Raw genomic sequence first — 22,089 nt, 5'->3', positions numbered from 1 at the left:
GGTGGTTCCTCGCTGCTTGAGGGCTTCGGCCCCGCCCCTCCCTAGCCCCGCCCCCAAGTCCCGCCTCCCACGCTCTAGGAGAGCGCAGCGTGGAGGCCACACTCCCCACGCCCGAAAGAATCCCGCCCCAAAGGAGAAGTCCGCCCTCGGATCCACCCTCTATCGCTGAGGGCCCGCCCCCAGGACGTCCGAACTGTCGTGACTTAATAAATTTCTCCCCAACCTTCACCCTCCCTCCAATCGTCTAGAGGCTAGGGTTGGAGGAGAGCGAATCTTTATCGCTGTTCCAATCCCGCCTGAAGGAGGGAGCCAATTAGGAAGGGGCTTACTTTACTTAGCCCCTCCCACTCAGAGACTCTCGTCGCTCTCTGATGACGCACGGGCCCGTCCCTTTTCAAAGCGAACCCTCCCTCCCTGCGTCTGGTTTCTTCCCAACCAATCACGAGTCGAGTTCCAAGGGCGCCTCCCTGTCCATTGCGTAATAACCACGGAGTCCGGAAGTCTGGGAAAAAAGGGCTTCTGCCGGAGCCTTCGGGGCTTTCTGGGCGTTCTACAGGCGTGTCCAGGTCGGGCTAGGGAGCATTTTAAACTTTGGAGATCCAATCCCGTCTCACCCCCCCCTCCCCTTTACGTAGGTAAAGAAACGGGAGAAGCGGCTTGCCCTCGGTTCTAAGGACAGGGCAGATCTCCCACCCTTGCCCAGCAGCACTGGAAGTAAGGGTGAGGCTGCTAAGGCACTGGCCTTGGGTGCAGAATTGAAGGGAGCGCCAAAAGCCCCAGTAATCAAGATCAGTAGTATTTTCATGCAACGTTTTGAAAGATCAAAATTAATGCCAAAAATCCACGGTGACCAAAATATGTATTTAAAAGACAGGATCCCTGGTCAAATCTGACCCAATAAACCTAATGCCAGCTTCACCTTTCTTTTTCCCCAAGGTCCCTCTTTGTCAGACACTTCGTTGGAGAAGCCTTCCCTGATGCATCTTCTCCCAAGCTGGGTTAAGGTCCCTTGTTGCCCACCCCGCCCAAGACTCTACTTTAGCTCATCGTTACTTATTACACTGCCTTACTGGTTTTTAAATTGTCTTTTTTATTGAAGTATAACAAACAGAAAAGTGCATAAATCATAAGTGTACTGTTTGATGAAACCACAAGATGTAACCATATAAGCACCATCCAGTTCAAGAAATAGGACGTGTGCCTCTCCTTGTCACTTCCCCTCCTTCCTATTGAGAAGTGAATGACTGTTCTGCTTTTTAAAAAGTAATTGTATTTTGTGCCTGTCCCACTGGACCAGGAGGAGGCAAACTATGGCTTGCAGGCCAAACCCTGCCCAAGCTGATGGTTTTTACATTCTTAAATGGTTAAAAGAATTGCAAACAATATTTTGTGGCATGTGAAAATTACATAAAGTTCCAAAAAAGTTTTATTGGAACACAGTCATGCTCATTTCTTTACATATTCTCTGTGGCTGTTTTCACACTTTGATGGCACGAAGTGCTTTGAGTAGTTGTGACTGAGGCCACATGGTCCACAAAGCCCAAAATGCTTACTATCTGGCCCTTTACAGAATGTATGTCAATTCCTGCACTCGATGGTAAGCTCCATGAGGTTGGGGCTCAATCTCATTCACTTTTATATCCCCAGAGCTCTGTATAGTGCCTGGCATGTGCAAAGGCTCCTGAAGAGTTTGTCTTAGTGATCAAACCATGTGTTATCCTTTCATGGGGAGGAAGAGAAGGAGAGTCAGGATCAGACATCTCTGAAAGCCCTACAGGCCTCCCCACCCGGAAACAGTATGTCTGGTGGTCGAGAGCATGGATTCTGGAATCAGACACACTAGGTTTGAATCCTTCTCCTAACACTTACTAGCGATAGAACATTGAGAAATTTAATTTTTCTAAGCCTTGTCTTCACCACATGAAGGAAAAAATAGTAAAAACGTCTTGTAAAACCTGAAACTAGGTGGCGTACGTAAAATTGTTGGCCATAAGTTCTGAAAATGTTAACTCTCATCACCATTGTCAATATAATCACCCCCCCTATAATTCTGTAAATTAGACCTCAGGTATCTGTACAGTCCTGGGAGGGCTTCATTCACTCCTGTCACTTCACCCTTCCCTCCCAAGCCCCATGCTTTCCCAGCCCACATCCTTAGAGTAACAGAAAATTGAGCCTCAAAGAAATCGAGTGACTTGTTCCCAGGCACCTGTAGTCCAGCCAGGTCTCGTACCGGGGCCTTCAGCTACTGCCCAGCCCCCACTCAGGCCCAGGTCAATAACAATGAGTCACTGGTTATAGATTAGGATGGTTTTGATCATTGGCCAGGACTCCGCAATGGGACCTTTTCTGACATCGCATTTTTTCATGCGGAGAATTAGCAGTTTGATTAATCACATTCCCAGACCTGAAGGCAATTTCTGAGCTGTTAATGCATTTCGAAACAGCAGCAATAACATATAGCAAAGAACAAGGCTGGGGAGGCTGCCAAGGCTTTCTTGTTCCAGGGGGGCTGCTTGGATCCAAAACTCTGCTCTATCAGTCAGCCTCCCAGCAGGAAACAGATGGCACACTCCAAAGGACTGACTGAAAAGAGTTTAATGAAGGAACTTTGTACAGAGGTGTGGCCAGGATCAAGGGAATGGTGGAGCACCCCCAGGCTAGCAACGGCGGGAAGCCACTACCACCCCAGGTCCTGAAGAAGCAAAAGGAGGGAGCAGTTTCAGAAGTGGTGAGAGCCGTAGCCGTAGGAAAGGGCACCGGACAGCAGCTGTGGTCTTTGGTAGAGGAAGGCAGGGCGAAGAAGAGTAGGGAATGGATTTGGAGGCGCAGGGTGGGTGCTCCAACAGGACCAGGCTTCGAGGACGCCTTCGCCTGCTGTCTAGCCCCTCCGCCCATCCCATTCAGCCTCCCCACCATCAGGGCCAGCAGGCCCTTTACCTTGTCCAAAGGCTTCACTGAAAAACAAGGCAATTGTGTGCTCTGAACATGACCCGCATGTTCTCAACCTAAGATGATTTTGCCCCCTAGGGGACAGTTAGTTGGCAATGCCCGGAGACATTTTTGATTGTTACAACTTGGGTTCCTGGCATCCCAGCGGGTAGAAGCTAGGGATGCTGTTAAACACCCCAGGGTTCCCAGGACAAGCCCCAGTGGCAAAGAATGATCCGGCCACGATGTCAATAGTGCCGACGTAAGAAACCCTGCTTTAGACTAACTGCTCTGGTCTCCTGTCATAGGCCTGGCCTACTTCTCTGTTCCTGCCTCAGCCTCCAGCTGGGCCCCATCCTTGCACCCTCTCGCCCAGCCACTAGTTAGGGAGGTTCCCAGTCCTCTCTCAAGGCTGCCCACTTTTGGCTGACCCTCAGTGGTGTCCCAAGCACACTCTGTCCTCCTCCAGCTGGCATCAGTGATCCCCTGTATCCCTGCCTTCCTCCCTGCACCTGTTCACAGCCAAGCCCAGCTCTTGACTCAAGCCTTTGTAGCTGCACCCTGCCCTCCTTCCCCTCCCCTCTAAGGCTGTCTGTCCTCCAGACCCTGTTCCCATCACCCCCTCCAGCCTCGGCTACCCACCCCCAGTAATTTTTCTCCTTGCAATTGATAGTTCTTCGAGGCCTACCCCTGCTAGACATCATGGAACAAAGCCGACTTTATCTAGAGCTCGCCAAGGTCAAGCTCAAAGCTATTTACACTCTTAGTTATGCCCTCATTTCCCCTGGAGTGCCCTCCCCACCAAACACATACACCTTAATTTCACTGATGCTCTCGAGGGTCTTGGTTGCTGCTGAGCCAGTGTCTTGCACAGGCTTCTCCGGCAGAGAAATTAGGAAAGTCTGCCAAAAGTAGCCTCTCCCAGGGCAGCTGGGTGGCTCAGTCCATTAAGCGTCCGACTTTGGCTCAGGTCGTGATCTCACAGTTCATGGGTTCGAGCCCCGCATCAGGCTCTGTGCTGACAGCTGAGCCCAGGGCCTGCTTCGGATTCCGTCTCTCTCTCTCTCTCTCTCTCTCTCTGCCCCTCCCCTGCTCATGCTCTAGACTCTGTCTCTCAAAAATAAAGGAAAAAAAAATTTTTTTTTAATTTTTTAAAAAAGTAACCTCTCCCTGTGGCCCCTGGGGAGAGGGCTCCTTGGGGGACACAGCCTCAAAGAACACAGGAAGAAGCAGTGGGCAGTTGAGCATGGGGTCTCCTGGCGCCCGGGAGGCCCTGAGGGCCTGACCCTTCGCTCTCCTCACCTACTGCCCTGCCCAGGGCCTCTCCTATCCCCATTCCCCATCACCTTCCCTTAGCCCTATCAAGGCTCAGACACAGCAAGGGAGGAATCCAGCTGTTTAGCGCCCTCCCCCACCCCCACCCCAAGATGAAGTTGGCTGAGATCCAGACTGACCAGAATGCCCACCAGTTATTCCTTTCCCCCAGATATCCCTCCAAACCCAGAAAAGCAAGCGGGTTTCTCCAGAAATCCCAGCCTGAGCTCTCCACCTCACTGCCCCCAGTGCCTCCCCACTCCACCACCAGCAGCCAAGCCACCGCCCTGGGGAAGGGCCCATGCCCTCCTGGACTGAGGGAAGGCCAGCAGAAGCAAGAGAGCTGGGATCGGGCTGGGGGGTGGGGAGGCAGGGCGCAGGGGGCGCCCCCCCCTTTTACTGCAATCCCACCAGCTCTGTGATGGGAGGGGTCTGCACCATGAACTCCTCATAGCGACTGAGGAACAGCCGGAAGCGAGCCAGGTAGGAGTCCTCGTTGTAAGGCAGCCGCTTCTCCTGGAGGAACCGGGACACCACGGGCTTCACCTGACAGAAGATGGGCAGGAGGAGGGGCCGCTGAGTCAGGACTGTGGGCAGGCCCCTCCCCACGGGGGGCCATGAGGCTTTGGAGGAGATGAGGGGCAGGGACCATTCCTGCCTCTCCCCTCCCAGCAGGCAAGGGAAAAGGGTGAGGGGTTTCTCCCCAACTTCCTTCCCCAGGGCTCCCAACTCCACGACAGTCCTCCTTGGCACAGGGGATAAAAGCTAGAGCTCCCTGGGGTGCCTGGGTGGCTCAGTCAGTTAAGTATCTGACTCTTGATCTTGGCTCAAGTCATGATCTCACGGTTCGTGGGTTCGAGACCCACGTCAGGCTCTGCACTGACAGCACCGAGCCTGCGTGGGATTCTCTTTCTTCCTCTCTCTCTGCCCCTCCCTCCCTCACACATACACATTCTCTCAAAAATAAGCATTAAAAGAAAAAAAAAAAACAGGGGCGCCTGGGTGGCGCAGTCGGTTAAGCGTCCGACTTCAGCCAGGTCACGATCTCGCGGTCCGGGAGTTCGAGCCCCGTGTCGGGCTCTGGGCTGATGGCTCAGAGCCTGGAGCCCGTTTCCGATTCTGTGTCTCCCTCTCTCTCTGCCCCTCCCCCGTTCATGCTCTGTCTCTCTCTGTCCCAAAAATAAATAAACGTTGAAAAAAAAATTTAAAAACAAAAAACAAAAAACAAAAGCTAGAGCTCCCTTTTACCAAGCACGTACTGTGTGCCTAGCATTTCAGATCCATTTCATTTCAACCTTAAAGCCTGCTGCTAGCAAGCCCTGCTTACCCTCATTTTCCAGAGGGGGAAGCTGAGGCTCCGAGACATTCAGTTAACTTGTCCAGAGTCACAGTGCTGGTAAGGAACCCACATGCCTCTGGTCAGAAATGCACTCTGCTGCTCGTACACGGGGCGGTCCTTCCAGGGAACCTCTGCCCAGGCCAGCCTGATCCTCGCCTACCTTCAGGCACATGTTGTCAGAGAGCCGGGGGAAGAGGTGGTGCTCCACGTGACAGCTGACAATGGAGTGGCCGAATGCCCATTCCAGTACAGGCAGTCGGGGCAGGTTCAGCACACCCAGGCTCATCATGTGAATCCTCTGAGGCTTCTTGTCCCGAGAGAACATGGGCAGCCCAATGTGCTGTGACAGACACGTGGGTCTTAGCTTCAGGCTGGACTGGGCAGCCCCGCGCCTCCCCGCCCTGCCCCGGACGTCCTCACCCACCACGTGGGGACCCAGAGGGTCCTTCTGCCTCCCTCACCCCCACTGTGGGGAGACTCTCCTGTCTGTGCTCTGAGCTCAGTCTCACCCATCTCTGGGTCTCTCTCTCCACCTGTACAACAAGGGGCGTGGCCTGGGTACCCCCTTGAACCCCGTGGTACTGACATGCCCACGACTTCCCACTGCGCGCTCTCACGCCACTCTGCCTTTATCTCATCCTGGAGAGACCCTTCTCTGCTCTCTTTCCCCCCATCAAAATCCTGCTCAGGGTTCAAGATCAAGTTTGTGCACCCTCTTGTTGTTTCATTCAACAAGTATGGAAAAATGCCTCCTCTGCCAGGCTCAGTCCTGGGTCTTAAGGATTTGCAAGTGAATGGGCGCTTCCGCTCCAGTAGGACAGGGAGGCAGGACCCACAGCTGTGTCCTAGGAGATGAAGTCGTCATTGGCAGCACGGCAGGTGCTGGAATGGGGAAGGATACTCTGACCTCCAGGCACCTAGTCTTTGTGTCCAGGGAGCAGGGGCGCTTGCCTATGGAAATGGCCCTAGAACTGAGTGCTGAGCTCCAGGCCTCCCCTGAACACCTCCCATCTCCACCCCCTCCATCTGGGAAGGCCCTCCTCACTTGGGGTCATCACAGTAAGTGCCCAGAGGGCAGGAGATGGGGTCCTAATCACCTGTGCCCCCACAGGGCCTAATCAAGTGCCCTATGCATAGAACTTTCTCAAATCTTGGGACACCTGGGTGGCTCAGTCAGTTGAGCCCCCTCCGACTTCGGCTCAGGTCATGATCTCATGGTTTGTGAGTTCGAGCCCCACGTCGGGCTCCGTGCTGACAGCTCAGAGTCTGGAGCCTGCTTTGGATTCGCGTCTCCCTCCCTCTCTGCCCCTTCCCCACTCATGCTCACTCTCTCTCTCTCTCTGTGTCTCTCAAAAATGAATAAACATTAAAAAAAATTTTTTTAAGTTTCTCAAATCTTCCATCCACGATCCACATGTGAATGGCAGCTGGTGTTGCAGAGAAGCAAACTCTTTACCTGAAATCCAACTTCTCTGTGATGACCCACGGAGAGAGGTTGGGGTGGGAGGTGGGGGGAGTGCATCTCTCTCCCCAGAACACTGAGTCTAGCCTGTGCTCAGGGTCGGGGAGGCCTCACCTGGAAGATGTTGATGTGGAGGTAAGGGTGGGCCAGCAGGGACCTGGTGGTGAACATGCACAGCAGGGCCGAGCCGGGGCTCCCGAAGCCAGACACATTCAGAAGCAGCCAGTAGTGAGCATAGAGGCCCAGGGAAATCAGGCCCAGCGTCCGCACAGCCGACCTGAGCTCCACCTTTCTCAGCCGCTCTGCCAGAGGGAGCAAGAAAGAGAGTGTGGGGGTGGGGGGAGGAAAAGCCTCCCCCCCACCCGGCCCAATGGTGCTAACTAGGGCGTTAACTAGGGCGACCGTTCATCCACACAGCCCTGAAAAGTAGGTTCACCCATTTTATGGATAAGGAAACAGCATTAAGCAACTTGGCCAAGCCCACTCTGCTGGTAGGTGGTGAGAGCCATCCACGGCTGGGACCTGGGTCCGGCTGCCCTCCAGCCCCTCCTTCCACCACACAATACTGCTCTCACGATATTACAGTCCACAACCCGCAATAGAGCGCAAGGCCTTTGCAAAGTATTTTTACATCTATGACCTCATGATGCTTTCACACCGCCCTTGAGGACCAAGTAAGAACCTGAGGCTCAGACTGGTTAAGTTACCTGTCTGTGGTCATCAGCCAGTAAGTGGCACAGCCAGACTTGGCCCGGGGGCCGAGGCTCCTTCCACCCTGCCTGGCTGTCTCAGAAAGTTTCTGGTCTTAACTTGGGGCTCCCAGCTTCCTCTACAAGCAGCCTCCAGGAAGCCAGGAGGGGGAGTAAGGGAAGTGGGGCCCTGGCATACTCACCAACAGCCACCAATGGGGTGAGGACGGGGATCAAGAAAGGAGCAAGGAACATGTACACGTAGCGGTTGAGGCAAGGCAGCCTCCACGTGCTCGAGTCCCCAAGGCCCAACACATTGGTGTAACCATGGTGCATCTTGACGTGTCCATACTTGCCGTACTCTGCAGAGAAGGACGAGCATACCTAGAGGAGGGAGCCAGGGAGGGCACCGGGGGCCGGGTCAGGCACAGTCAGGCAAAGTAGGACCTCAAGGACACCCACCGTCCCCGGATGCTGCATTTCCGGGACCTTCCTGCCTCACACCCCGGCTAATCAGACCATCTACTCTCAGGTTCCGCGACCACAGGGTAGCAGCAAGTCAAAAGAACAGCGTCCACCAGGGGTGGCGATGCTAAGCGTTTGGAGGTGAGACGCCAACCCCCACGATTGCCACTCTGTCACTGGCCGCCCGAGCAAGCCTGCAAGCCTGACAGGGCTCTCAGGGGACTGGGCACACTGCAGGAAAAGCTCCGGGCACCCAGCTGCAATTATTTTGTTCATGTTTATCTTGGAAACATCTGTATTTCCATAACGCTGCTTTGCATTCGGAGCCCAGAGCGGCAAGGGGAGGGGCGCAAGAGTGGCCTGGCCATGAGGGTGGCGCCCAGGGTGAGGAGCCCCGGTGGGGGGCTGAGTGTGAACCTCTCCCCAGGGGTGACTCCTCTGGCACGCACCCTCACCCTCGTGGGATTCTTCGTAGCTGCCCAGGAGAAGCAGAGGCTCTGGGACCCCAAGAAGGGCAATCATTCTGAATGCAAGAGAGGCAATAAGGAGTTTCTTATGCAGATATATGCAAATGAAAACGCAGATAACAGCTTCCTCCAGTATTTCATCCAGACCAGAAGATCTTGTTAATTTTATCCAAGATCGCTGCCTGCCTGTTTCCGGAAGGACTTGAAGACTCTTCCAGCGCCAGTCACCACTGTGAGCCTCGAAAAGATAGCCGAACACCCTTCCCTGAGTGCCCAGCGTGCTGCACTTTACAAATGTGATTTGCTCATCTCCCAAGCCTAGTGAGTCAGCGGCGTTATTATTCACAGTTGACAGAAGCAGAAACTGAGGCAGAGAGAGGCCACGTGACCACCCCAGGTGACTAACTCCAGGCCACTTGGCTAGGAAGGTGGCAGAGGTAGGATCTGAACCCAGAATCCACCCAAGATAAGCCATAAGGCCCTGGAGATGAGCCGCTAACTCCAAGAGAGCAGGAACCCAGGCTCTGGGCCCCAGGCAGCAGAGGCAAAGCCAGGAGAAGACATATAAGGAACGACACTGTCTTCACACTCTGTTTGCAGCAACCTTCTCCCTCGGAATGAAACGGCACTGAAATACAGCCGGAAGGTCTAGCTAAAGGATGCTGGGGCGGGGGGGAGAGGGACAGTTAGGGAGGTCACAACTGCGGTTTTACAACAGACACGTCAACCCCGTATTGCAGGGGCCCCTCTGGAGACAGAGGATGGGGTCCAGCACAGCCCTGCTAGGAGTCCGTGACAGCAGCAGGAGGAGGTAATCTGCCTAGGAATGAGTTCTGCTGTCTGTTTCTATAAGCTCGCAGAGGGACGAGGTTGGGCCAGGCTGCAGAGGGCGGGCAGGTCACATGTCAGCTGAAGTGACATCTCGTGCAGGCCTGCTGGTCTCCAGAGCACGCACCCATCGGGGCCACGTGGTTGGTTTGGGTTCCAGGCAGAAGCTTTCAGCAGCGGGCACACAGGGCTGTGGCTGGGGTCTGCCGGGACATCCTCAGGGGCCAGCCTGCCTCTGTCCAGGGCTTCCAGGTGTGTGTTTTGATCCTCAAGGCTCTCTCCCATGTAACTGGAACCAGCAACTGGTTTTGTTTTTGTTATCTTTTACAGAGAGCGGGTGAGAGGGGCAGAGGGGAAGAGAGAGAGAGACCGAGAGAGAATCCCAAGCTGGCTCCATGCTCAGAGCAGGGCCGGATGCAGGGCTCAATCCCACGACCCTGGGATCATGACCTGAGCAGAAATCAAGAGTTGGACGCTCAACCAACTGAGCCATCCAGGTGCCCCAAGAAGCAACTGTTTTAAATTGCTGCTTCTGTGCACCTCTCCTTCAAGGGCCAACCACACCTGTACTGCGCTGGGACGAAGTTGCCTTTCCTTTCCAGCGTGGGCTCCGCATCTCCACGCACACTGGCGGCTCACTACACTCTGACTAGTGGTGTCACAAACGACCTGGCGCCTGAGTAGGGCTGAACATGGTAAGAGCTGGGCCCTCAGGGACCCCGTCGGGTCCTCAGTCAGCTTCTCAGCCACGTGGCCAGACCCCAGGAAGCTGAGAGCTGAGCTGCACGTGACTCAGTGCACACTTCCAGAGTCTGTACATGGTTGGCCTTTTTATATGAATAAGAACAGGTTTGGGGCTATTTCTATAACACTGGAATTCTCACTCCCTTCTGGATGTTCCTTCCGTAGAGGAAAGGAGGGGGTGGCTTTGGGCTGGAAGAGAAGACTGCACACCCTGCCGCGCGTCTCCTGCGCATGTACGCCCATCAGCCAGAAGGCAGGGGAGATGGCCAAATGCCGCGGAGGCAGCTGGGAAATGCACTGTCCGCTGTGAAGGATTGGGCAGAGGTCTCACCCAAGAGGATTCCACATGCAGACCCAGGGAGAATTCCAGAAGCCTCAAGGCTTGATGATGTCTCTCCTCCTCCTCCTCGTCCTCCTCCTCCTCCATTCCCCTCTTCTTCTTCTTCTTCTTCTTTTTAGTAATCTCTACATCCGAAGTGGGGCTCAAATTCATGATCCCAAGATCAAGAGTCACATGTTCCACTGCCTGAACCAGCGGGGTCCCCAACGCTTATGTTAACCTCTTAATGTCAACATGCAGTCCCTCCAGAAGACTTAAGGGCTCTAATCTCCTAGCAGCACTCAGGCTCTACAAGTGGCCACAGTGTGCATGGGCAGGTACCAGTGAAAGTCCTCTTGCCACCTGCCCTCTGCTAAGTATCAGGGACCCCAAGTCTCCCATCATTCACTTCTTCCTTCACTCAGCTGTTTGCTCTCTCAGGCATCCTCCGCCCTCCGCCAGTGGCCAAAGGTAATTAACAGCTAAGCTGGTAGTTTGAAAACAATTATTTTTTGAATAGGAACTATGCTTACATAATTCTGAATTCAAAAAGTGGGCAGTGACAGGTTGTCTTTCCTTTTTTTTCTTTAAAAAAATGTTTAATATTTATTTTTGGGAGAGAGAGAGAGCGTGCGCTCAAGCATGAGTGGGGGAGGGGCAGAGAGAGGGAGAGACACAGAATCCGAAGCAGGCTCCAGCCTCCGAGCTGTCAGCACAGAGCCTGATGCGGGGTTTGAACCCACGAACCATGAGATCATGTCCTGAGCCGAAGTCAAGCACTTAACTGACTGAGCCACCCAGGCGCCCCTCTTTTTTTTTTTTTTTAACATTTATTTATTTTTGAGAGACACTGTGTGAGCAGGGGCAGGGCAGAGAGAGAGGGAGACACAGAATCTGAAGCAGGCTCCAGGCTCCAAGCTGTCAGCACAGAGCCTGATGCAGGGCTCAAGCCCACAAACCACGAGATCATGACTTGAGCCGAATACACTATTTGGGATATACTTCTACAAAAACTGGTTTTTTTACCTGAAACTCGAATTTCTCTGGGAGTCCTGTATTTTTTTTTTTGCTACATCTGAAAGCCCTACTCGGTGAGGATACAAGTTTCTGAGTCTGAGTCCTCAGGTACCGGGCAGGACCCAGGTGAACATGGCCACCTCTCAGCACTTCTGGATAAGAGAGGGGGCAGCAGTGAGGACCAAAGCAAGAGGAGACCCTGGAAGCCTCGTCTTGATGGGAGCTGGCTGGATGTGGTCAGCCCTGAGCCATCGAGCAGCCATGATGGGATTCTCTCCCCTTTAAGGCCTTGTCCCCAGAAACTTCCCAGCTCCTCTGCTGCGCACACAGTCCTCCTTACTCCTTCTCTCCAGAGTCCAGATTTCTGTGGGTCCCTCATGTACCATGCTGTCGGCCGTATCCCCGCCTTTATGTGTACATCTGCTCTGTCTGGGGCTGGGGCTGGCAGCGCTGGCCTGGCAGTTCCTCGTCTGGACACGTTCCCCAGGAGTTCTCGGCCCTGGCACCACCGACATTTGGGACAGGGTCATTGTTGTGAGGCTTGTCCTATGCACTGAAGGCTGTTTACGGCATCCAGCCTCGACCCACCAGATGCCAGTAACACACGTGCGAGTGCACACGCACGCACACACACACAAGCACACACACACACACACACACACCAGTCACAACAGCCAAAGATGTCTGCAGACATTGCCTAGTACCCCTGCTGTGCTCTCTCTGTGCTCACGGCCTGCACATCACCTGCTTGATGTCCCTGTCACGTTCTGCCTGTCCTGGTCCCAGCTGAGCAGCCTTGGCCAAGTGACTGAACCCCCCAGATCAATGTTTCCTCATGTATGAAGTGAGGATAATAACAGCGTCCCCCTCATAGGGAGGCATGATTACTAAAGAAGATAATTCGGGGCGCCTGGGTGGCTCAGTTGGTTGAGCATCTGACTTCAGCTCGGGTCACGATCTCACAGTTCGTGAGTTCGAGCCCCACATCAGGCTCCATGCTGACAGCTCAGAGCCTGGAGCCTGCTTCAGCTTCTGTGTCTCCCTCTCTGTCTCCACCCCTTCCCCACTTGTGGTGTCTCTCTCTCTCTCTCTTTTTCTCAAAAATAAATTTTAAAAACGTAAGAAAATAAATTTTTTTTAAAAAAGAAGATAATTCATGTAAAGTACACAGTAAGCACCCAGGAAGAATTGGCCAATATAATCAGGATTTTTATTGCTTCCCCACTTGACTCTGAGCCCTTGGAGAACTAGAGCGGGTCTCGCTTGCCATTGTGTCCCCAGCACGCAGAGGAGGGCTTGGACAAGCTCAGTGACGTGGAGGGCGCTGCTCAGCCATCACTGCTCAGCCTGGACCAGCACTGTCTCAGCCCCCCAAGCTCCTCCCTCAACCTGTGAATCCTGTTCGGGCTGGGCAGCCACTGCTGGACTCACAGCAAGCCTGCCCTGTTCTCTCCGAGCCTCTCCCTCGAGGCTGCAACCCTCGGACTCAGGCTGCCATCCACAGATGACTGCCTGGACCACCTAGCCCTGCTCTGGGGTCCTCTGCCACTGAGAGGCCATATGCACGCCCACCACGGTCGCCACCACCAAGAGCCAACCTGTACAGACCCACAGAAATAGGAGTTCCCAGAGTCCTCGGGCTTATCCTTGAGGAAATCACACCAAAGCTGGGGGGGGGGTGGGGAGGGAGGCTGCCAGAAAGTCCATTTTGCAGATCTACACATGATAAAATAAATGGCAGGTACACACATACACACACACACACACACACAGTGCCTATGTCAATTTCCTGTACACACACACACACACACACACACACACAGTACCTATGTCAATTTCCTGTACACACACACACACACACACACAGTGCCTATGTCAATTTCCTGTACACACACACACAAACACACACACACAGTGCCTATGTCAATTTCCTGTACACACACACACACACACACACACACAGTGCCTATGTCAATTTCCTAGTTTGGCTATTGAAAGACACATATAAATGTAACTATTGGGGGAAGCTGACTAAAGTGGACACGGGACCTCTCTGTCCTATATTTGCAACGGGCCTGTGAATCTATAATTATTTCAAAGCAAAAGTTTTTTTTTTTTTACAAAAGTATATTTTGTACTACAGATCTGGTTTTGCCCTCTAAATTTTTTAAAAATTTAAAAATCACAGTTGGGCATACTCAGACTAACACGCCTCAGGGTTTGAGTACAGATAGAGGAAAGGGCAGAGACACAGACCAGGAGATAATGGCCACACCACAGAACTTGAGAATATTCAAGAATCATGACCAGGCTGGGGCTTCTGAGCTCTGTTTCCACCACTACATTGGACTCAAAGGAAGGGGATGGCATCCCCCTGTGTGACACCCCTCCCCCAGGGCAGAGCCAGCGCCCCCATGTTCTCCTTGGACCAGCTGTGGCCCCACTCCCAAAGCACAAAGCCAACTTTAGAAGGAGAGCTTGAAGTTGGGACACACTAAAGAGCTTAGTAACTGGTACAGCCTGTTCCCTCCCACTCGGGGAGCATCTTGATTGTGAGTGCAATACAGGGAAGTCCTTAAGGCCTCTGATTTCAGGAGTTAATCCTTCCCAAGCTCCGGGATTTAAGCCAATAATGGCCCTGCCTACTCCACCCTGTCCCTCCCTTCCTGAGGTCTGGTCCAGGCACATAACCTCAGACAGGGAAAGGCAGGTGCTCCTGCAGGGAAGCCATCAGTGCTCCGAGGAGTGGGTCAAAGGCTCACAAGCAGGAGGAATGGAACTTTCTCATGTAGACCAGAGTGCGTCTTCAGAGGGAAGTTCACTCTAGTGTGGGCAGGTCTGTGTGACTGGGGATACTTCAAAGAAACAATAACTGGAGTGTCACTGCCCTGTCCCTCCTGCCTGCCACCCTCCCCCACCCCGCTCCAGATCCAAGAGGCCAGAGAGGGCCAGGTCTTTGTCCCACCCTGAGCTCGAGTCAGCAGACCTTGGGACAAAACTGGAAAAAGCCAGGTGCCCAGGGACACCAATGATACTTGCTAACGCCTAGGGCTACAGACTAGAGGACTGGATCATCCTATAGTGATGGTGGCTCCTGAGGGTCAAGGTTTGGGCAGAGCACAGGCAGCCAACAAGAGAAGGATCAAAGAGAGAAGACAACAGGATGTGGCAAAAGTGGAGTGTCGGGAGTCCAGGAGGGTCCTGGGCAGCGCGAACTTGCCCTTTGTGCAACACAGAGAATAGGTGCCGCAGCAAACAGTGCCCTTCACACACACACACACACACACACTCACTCACTCACACACTCACACACACACTCAGGTCTGTCCAGCTTTGCACAATGCATCAACCTTTCTGTTAAAAACAAACAGCACTGGGGCGCCTGGGTGGCTCAGTCGGTTAAGCGGCCGACTTCGGCTCAGGTCATGATCTCGAGGTCCGTGAGTTCAAGCCCCGCGTCAGGCTCTGTGCTGACAGCTCAGAGCCTGGAGCCTGTTTCGGATTCTGTGTCTCCCTCTCCCTGACCCTCCCCCGTTCATGCTTTGTCTCTCTCTGTCTCAAAAATAAATAAACGTTACAAAAAAAATTTAAAAAAAAAACAAACAACAAACAGCACTAACAAACAACAACCAAAACTGCTAACTCTCTCCTTGCAGTTTACAGCACGTTCCCTCCAGAGAGAAAGCAAAGCCAACACTTGGTGAGCGTCCAAGAGTCGGCCCAGGCCCTAAATCAAGATCTATGTGGTCTCACTTAATCCTCAGCATGACTTCGTGGGGCCAGTAATGCTCTCATCCTGTTTATTAGGTGAGGAAGCCAACACTGAATTAAAGACCTTGCCCAAGGTCAGGCAGCCAGCGAGGCTGGGCATGTGGCTTCAAAGGCTGTGCCCAGACACTGTCCCCTGCCTGGCCACCAAGACCAGCACCCTCCCCGAGGACTGCACTCGCCCCACTAAAGCCAGCGGTACGGGGAGACTGAGCCGTGCCCTGCCCCACCCTGGAAACCAGATCCTCCCCAGAGAGTAGCCGGAACCACACTGTGCGGGGCAGAAAGCAGGGCCATTCCCACACAGGTGAGCTAGTACCTGAGTACTGAGCTGACACGCCCCGCAGCAGTCACAACACTGACATGACAGCCAGGCCTCCCCACCACAAGGGGGTCACGGGCCTCGAGGCTATGACTGTCCACTAGCTGGCTTTTCCCTAGACTTTGTTGCCGCATCACCTGTAGGGGTAATCATCAACAAACATTAATGAAACACCAAGAATCCAGCCCTGTGCCAAGAGCCGAAGATACAAAGAGACAAAGATGAGGCCACTGCCCTGGGGCTCGTGGGGACAAGACAGCGTGCAGCTGCAAAGCCACGTGGGTCCCCAGGGCAGGTCACATGCTGTGATTCCATGCAAGCTCTTCAGCTGGGGAAACTGGGGAGGCTTCTCAGTGGAGGCGTCCTCAGCTCACTGTCTTTGCCTGGCACCCACGATGGCTACTGTGCTCCCAGAGTCTAGGGCAGGGAGTTCTCAGACTTGGGTGGGTATCAGATTCACCTGGGGACCTTGGTAAATAAAGTGGCCAGGCCTCTCTCCTCCAAGAAACCTGGGCTTCCAGACCATTCAGCTGCACGCTGAAGTTTGACAAGGTCACCTCTGTACAGGTGAGTCCCCTGTCATAACTTGTCCAAAGTCCACACCTCCTCATCCCCAGCTGCTCCCAGGCTCCTGGCGCTCAGGACAGCTTTGAAAAGTCCACACGGAACTAATCCTACCTGTCGTGTCCCCAGTTTCTCCCCTGCTCGTGATTACAAACTGGGGCGGGCTGGGGGAGGCACCTGACCCTGGCTCCAGGCCTCAGAGTCTGGCTAGCACCAGTGCCCAGGGATTTCTGGGAAGGGAAGTATCTTGAAATGGACCCTAATTGGGGCGCCTCGGGTGGCTCAGTGAGTTAAGCGTCTGACTCTTGATTTAGGCTCAGATCATGATCTCACGGTTCATGAGTTCAAGCCCCACATCAGCACAGAGCCTGCTTGAGATTCTCTGTCTCCCTCTCTCTCTGCTCCTCCACCACGCATGTGTGCACTGTCACATGAGAGAGAGAGAGAGAGAGAGAGAGACAGAGCACAAGCGAGGGAGGGGCAGAGAGAGAGGGAGACACAGAATCCGAAGCAGGCTCCAGGTGCTGAGCTGTCAGCACAGAGCCCAACGTGGGGCTCAAACTCTTGAACTGTGAGATCACGACCTGAGCCGAAGTCCAAAACTTAACCGAGACACCCAGGTGCCCCAATAAACATTTCTTCTAAATGGACCCCAAGGATCAGGAACCTGTAGGTTCCTCTTATTCTTAGCACTTTAGAAATGAGTGCAGGAGGGGAGGAGAAGAAAGGGAGAATGAGAATGCTAGATAAGAAATGTATAACTTCACTGGGGTGCCTGGGTGGCTCAGTCCGTTGAGCAGCTGACTTCGGCTCAGGTCATGATCTCCTGGCCCGTGAGTTCGAGCCCTGCATTGGGCTCTGTGCTGACGGCTCAGAGCCTGGAGCCTGCTTCGGATTCTGTGTCACCCTCTCTCTCTGCCCCTCCTCTGCTCACACTCTGTCTCTCTCTCTCTCTCAAAAATAAATAAACATTAAAAAAAAAACATTTAAAAAAAGAAATGTATCACTTCATAAAATGTCATTTGTGTGTCTGTAGGTGTGCATAGTTCTATAAACCTTTGTAAAGTTACATAAAGTTAATAATTGAGTTAGTTGGTCATGGTAACGAGTGGCAGAAAAGGACCGTTTCTGGTGTCAGCTTTCATATTTGTTCCTAAGGGACCTGGATGCCCTGGTAGGAGAAGGAAGTTCTATCGCCACTTGGTCCGGTGCCACAGAGAGGCAAGCGGGTGCCCCCAGGAGAAACAGGGGTGCCCGGGCTGGCACAGGTACACACAGGTGCATTCCTCATGCAGCTCTCAGGAGGGGCCCGGCAGTGTAAGCGGCCTCTCAAGGGCTTGGGGACAAGCACACACACATAGACTTGCGAAACCGTAGAGCGCGCTGTGCGCTCAGACATGCATACCAACGGCTGTAGTGGCCCCTCCACATGGGCACACAGCCGAACACCCCCCAAACGCTGCGGCAGAACAGTGAGGTGGCCCCCACAGGAAGTACCAGCAGCCACGCCCACCCCTCCCAGGCTCACCTCCACAAAGAAAAGCTCCCAGATCCTGCTCCAGCGTTTTGACTCGGTGAGGGCACCGTGTGTGGCCAGGTGGCTGCCCTTGACCGTTAGCGTGTAGTGGCACACACCCAGGATGATGACGCCCAGTGCAAGGACGAGGACGTTCTCAGAGCGCAGGCTTAAGAACCCTGTATAGAGGAAGGAGAGTGGGGAGAGGGGGAGAGGGGGCAGACAGGGCCTTTCTCCAGCTCCTGGAGATCTGGGTCCAAACACCCGGGTCCCCACCGCTGGAGACCAGGCCAAAGTGGGCCCAGGGCCAGGGGCGGGATGGGGGTGGGGGGCTGCCACAGGCGGCGGTGGGGCAGGTCCCGGCCAGGAGAGGTCCAGGGGAAACCCCATCCCTGGTGTTCCCCCCATAGAACATACTCCCCTTCCCCAGTCCCTCTCCTCCCTCTCAACCTTCCCCTCCACCGCCCTTCATGCCATCAGGCCTTCTCCCTCCTCCAGCGCCCCATTCTCTGGGGACACAGGGCAGGTCACTGCAATCAGACTTTCGGATCTGGGGTGTACCCCTCCTTCCGGGGTCCCGGGCACGGGCCATGTCCCCCACGCCCCAGTCCCCAGCCTCTCCCCCACCCTACCTCGCACCCCCTTCCCCAGCCGCAGCGCCGCCCTCTGTCCCCCGGTCCGGTGCTCCTCACCGGCAGGCACCGAGAGGAGGCTGAGCGCGAGGATGGCGCAGTCCACACCGTGGCGCTCCCACCAAGAGCTCGTCTTCACCACGTCCTGAACCAGCGTCTCCAGCTCACCCAGCAGCGCCTCGCCCCCGCCGTGGCCCCGGGGAGCGCCGGGTGCCGGCTCCATGAGGGGCCGCCAGGACATCCCAGGAGGACTCGGGACGGTCTGCGGCGCCCTGCGAGGCGCCTAGTGCGGGCGGGGGCTGGCAGGGGCGGAGTCACGCGCTGGCTGGGGACACCCGCCCTCCGAGTCACGGTGCGTGCGGGGCACCCGAGCGCCTCCTGCCGCTCGCGGCGTGGGGGGGGTGGGAAACGGGGAGCGACCCGGCCGGCCCCCGGGGGCGCCCTCGGGGCGGGAGGGAACAGAAAAGCCGCAGGAGGAGCGGGCAGGTCCGTGCGGGTAGGGAGGCCACCCTGGATAGAGAATCAGCCCGGGCTAGAGGGAACTCGGGCGGAGAGTGCCGCGGAGACCCCCATGGAGAGGCCCCCACCCCACCCTCCAGACCCTTCTCGGACCCGCCTGACATCAGATCCCTTCCTCGCGTTCTCCCGTCCCCGCAGCCTCTGGAGTTTGCTGTAGCATTTTTATCTCCTAGCCTGTGTATTTTTCTCAGTAGCACTTTGCAGACGCTCCCACGTGTGACCCGGGCACGTCTGTCTCCACCGACAGACTGGACGCTGGGTGCCGGCGGGGCGTTACCTTGACGGTTTTGCTCAGGCCTTATCTTTAGTAGCTAGAACAGTGCTTGGCACATAAACATTTTTGAATTCGTGGGGCAGAAAGTTCAAGAACTCACTCCAGACAGATGGGGAGTGCGGGTCCCTCTGGTCCCAGCCTTTAGCAATGGTGACCCATGGAGAATTGGCTCTCCAGCCCAGCGATTTTTGGAATGAGAAGCTCCAAAAGGAAGAACCATAGAGAAGGGGATAACCATAGAGAAAACACACCCAGAGGTCACCCAGAGTGGGGTTCTGCAGTTCCAGTCGCTCAAGGGCGCCCACGGTCATGGCAAACAGCACCCACCCCCCTGCCTTGGGAGCAACACCATCCTGGCCCCTTTCCATCAGTGTAGCCCCAACCCGGAGCTGCTGGAAGGTCTCCCGTCACAAACCACTGTGCTCTACAGACTCCCTTGTCTGCGTCTGAGGGTCTATTCTCTTTTTTCCTTGGTTTTTGCATTCCCCTTGGTTTCACATTGAAGTCCCTTTCTTTTTTTTTTTTTTTAATGTTGATTTATTTTTGAGAAAGAGAGACACACACACAGAACAGGGGAGGGGCAGAGAGAGACACAGAATCCAAAGCAGGCTCCAGGCTCTGAGCTGTCAGCACAGAGCCCCATGCAGGGCTCGAACCCACAAACCACGAGATCATGACCTGAGCGGAAGTTAGACGCTTAACCCACTGAGCCACCCAGTCGCCCCTGAAGTCCTTTTCTAAAGGAGGTCTGGCACAGCAAGGGCTGCATTTGCAGAGGGGATCTTTGGGAAGGAGGAAGAAAAGCACGAGGAGAAGGAGGTGGAGAAAAGAAATGGAGGAGAGCTTTGTGAGGAGGTTAGGGACACTGATGACTGATTCCTCTGTCTACCGCAGCATCTTCAGTCGTGAATTCTTATGAGCCAATCCCTCCAATCCTGTATAAAAGGGTAAGACTTCTTTATCAGATCAGTATTCTAAGGGGCTTACAATCTAATAGACCAATTCTCACCTCACACACGTGCGCGTCCACACACACACACCCACATCTGGCTCCTTATAGTTTCACCACTGGTTTCCATACCCTTATTAGGTTTTGTGTTTTTCCCACAACCCCACAGGGTGGCATCATCCCCATCTGATCCACAGAGGCACAGAGAGATGAACAGATCTGCCCAACACCCACCCCAAAGTTACTAAATGGCAGAACAAGAACTCAAATCCAAATCTGTCTACTCCAAACTCAATTATCGTTTGTTTCTATCGATCCTTTTTCTTTTAATTTTTTAAAAGTTTATTGACTTTGGGAGCCCCTGGGTGGCTCAGCTGGTTAAGTGTCCGACTTCGGCCTAGGTCATGATCTCACCGTTCCCGAGTTCGAGCCCCCCGTGAGGCTCTGTGCTGACAGCTCAGAGCCTGGAGCCTGTTTTGAATTCTGTGTCTCCCTCTCTCTCTCTCTGTCTCTCTCTCTGTCTCTCTCTCTGCCCCTCCCCCATTCACACTGTCTCTCTCTCTCTCTCTCTCAAAAATAAATAAACATTAAAATTTTTTTTTGAGTTTACTTATTTGAGAGAGAGAGAGAGCACACGCACACGCACACACACACACACACACACACACACAGGCATACACATGAGCGGGGGAGGGGCAGAGAGAGAGAGAGGGAGACAGAGAATCCCCATGGGTGGGCTGGGCTGGCAGCCTCCCTGGAGAGAGACAGACTCCATTTAGAACAGACTTAAACCCGCGTAAGAAGGAAGAGAAGAAGATATTCTGGGTCTTCAAGACGTGGAGCAGGAGTGGGGCTTGGGAGACTGTGAGGAGAGGCAGGAGAGAAAGGCTGGGGGGCCAGCAGCCGGAAGTACAGACAATGGCAGACTGAGAAGTCTGGGCTCCCATCCTGCAGACTTGGGGAGCCCTAGCAGCCTTTAGAGCCTTGTGTGATGTGTTCAGGAAGGGCCGCCCGGCACAATGGAGCAGACACTGAGTGCAAGAGACTAGTTTGGAGACTGTTTCAGTACCCTAAAACAAGAGGGTACTGAGGGTGTAGGTGGCAGGGGAGGGATGCTGCAGGACGGGAAGAGGGTGAAATCAAAATCAGGAGGCGATGGACGCACGACCAGTGAGCATGTGAAAAGATGCTTCACATCTTTAGCCTTTAGGGAAATGCATATTTCTTTTCTTTTTTAATTTTTTTTTCAACGTTTATTTATTTTTGGGACAGAGAGAGACAGAGCATGAACGGGGGAGGGGCAGAGAGAGAGGGAGACACAGAATCAGAAACAGGCTCCAGGCTCCGAGCCATCAGCCCAGAGCCTGACGCGGGGCTCGAACTCACGGACCGCGAGATCGTGACCTGGCTGAAGTCGGACGCTTAACCGACTGCACCACCCAGGCGCCCCATAGGGAAATGCATATTTCACCCCCCCCTCAATGAGGTAGCCCTTCCGACCCACTGTACTGGCTAAAATTAAACAGCCAGGCGACACTAAATGTGGGCAACGGGGTGTGGAGAAACTGACCTCTCATTCGTGGCTGACAGGAGCACAAGGTGGTTCCACCCCTTTGGAAAACACTTTGGCAGCTTCGTGTGAGGGTAACTACAGGCTTACCCTGTGACCCAGCCATTCAGCTCCGAGGTATTCAACCAACAGAAATAAAAACATGTGTCCCCATAAAAACCTGTGTCTCGCCGATCGTAGCAGCGTTGTTCACGACGGCCAAACTGGAAACAGCCTGAATGTCCGCCGACAGAAGAATGGATGAGCAAACGGATACATTCACGCGGCACGTATAAAGGAGGTTCCGGCAACAGAGCAGACGAGCAGTAGAGATGAGCTGAAGCGGTCCCACGGGCCAAATGCTGAGGGCACGAAGCCAGACACAAGCAAGTAGTCACTCTGTGATTCCATATATAGGAAG

General features: G+C 54.2%; 1 protein-coding gene across 2 annotated transcripts; it reads right to left on the bottom strand.

Moving 5' to 3' along the window:
• Nucleotides 1–4,018: 4,018 nt before the first annotated feature.
• FADS6 (fatty acid desaturase 6) lies at nt 4,019–18,656 on the bottom strand. 2 transcript variants are annotated; one of them, XM_047081443.1, is made up of 6 exons: nt 18,438–18,656; nt 17,758–17,924; nt 7,939–8,119; nt 7,161–7,348; nt 5,745–5,924; nt 4,019–4,791 (listed from the first exon to the last, which is right to left on the bottom strand). In XM_047081443.1, the coding sequence occupies exons 1-6, from the start codon at nt 18,616–18,618 to the stop codon at nt 4,642–4,644; spliced, it is 1,047 nt and encodes a 348-aa protein (XP_046937399.1). In that variant the 5' UTR covers nt 18,619–18,656; the 3' UTR covers nt 4,019–4,641. The 2 variants fall into 2 exon arrangements, with proteins under 2 accessions (XP_046937399.1, XP_046937397.1); XM_047081441.1 differs by lacking the exon at nt 18,438–18,656 and having other exon boundaries at nt 17,758–18,162.
• Between the last annotated feature and the right edge of the window lie 3,433 nt (nt 18,657–22,089).

This window comes from Lynx rufus, unplaced genomic scaffold (assembly GCF_022079265.1).
Source record: "Lynx rufus isolate CCGP_SWC_20201006 ecotype Redwood Valley unplaced genomic scaffold, mLynRuf1.p SCAF_18, whole genome shotgun sequence".
In the NCBI taxonomy this organism is placed as follows: Eukaryota; Metazoa; Chordata; class Mammalia; order Carnivora; family Felidae; genus Lynx; species Lynx rufus.
This window is presented reverse-complemented; position numbering and strand designations above follow the sequence as displayed.

What these genes read in the sequence shown, in the direction of transcription:
- FADS6 (XM_047081441.1), bottom strand. Translation starts at nt 18,153, where the DNA reads ATGGGGGGAACACCAGGGATGGGGTTTCCCCTGGACCTCTCCTGGCCG. An exon ending in GGGAGCTTTTCTTTGTGGAG is followed by an intron (nt 8,120 to 17,757) that starts GTGAGCCTGGGA and finishes TCCCTCCTCTAG; the next exon opens with GTATGCTCGTCCTTCTCTGC. An exon ending in TCCACATCAACATCTTCCAG is followed by an intron (nt 5,925 to 7,160) that starts GTGAGGCCTCCC and finishes TGTCTGTCACAG; the next exon opens with CACATTGGGCTGCCCATGTT.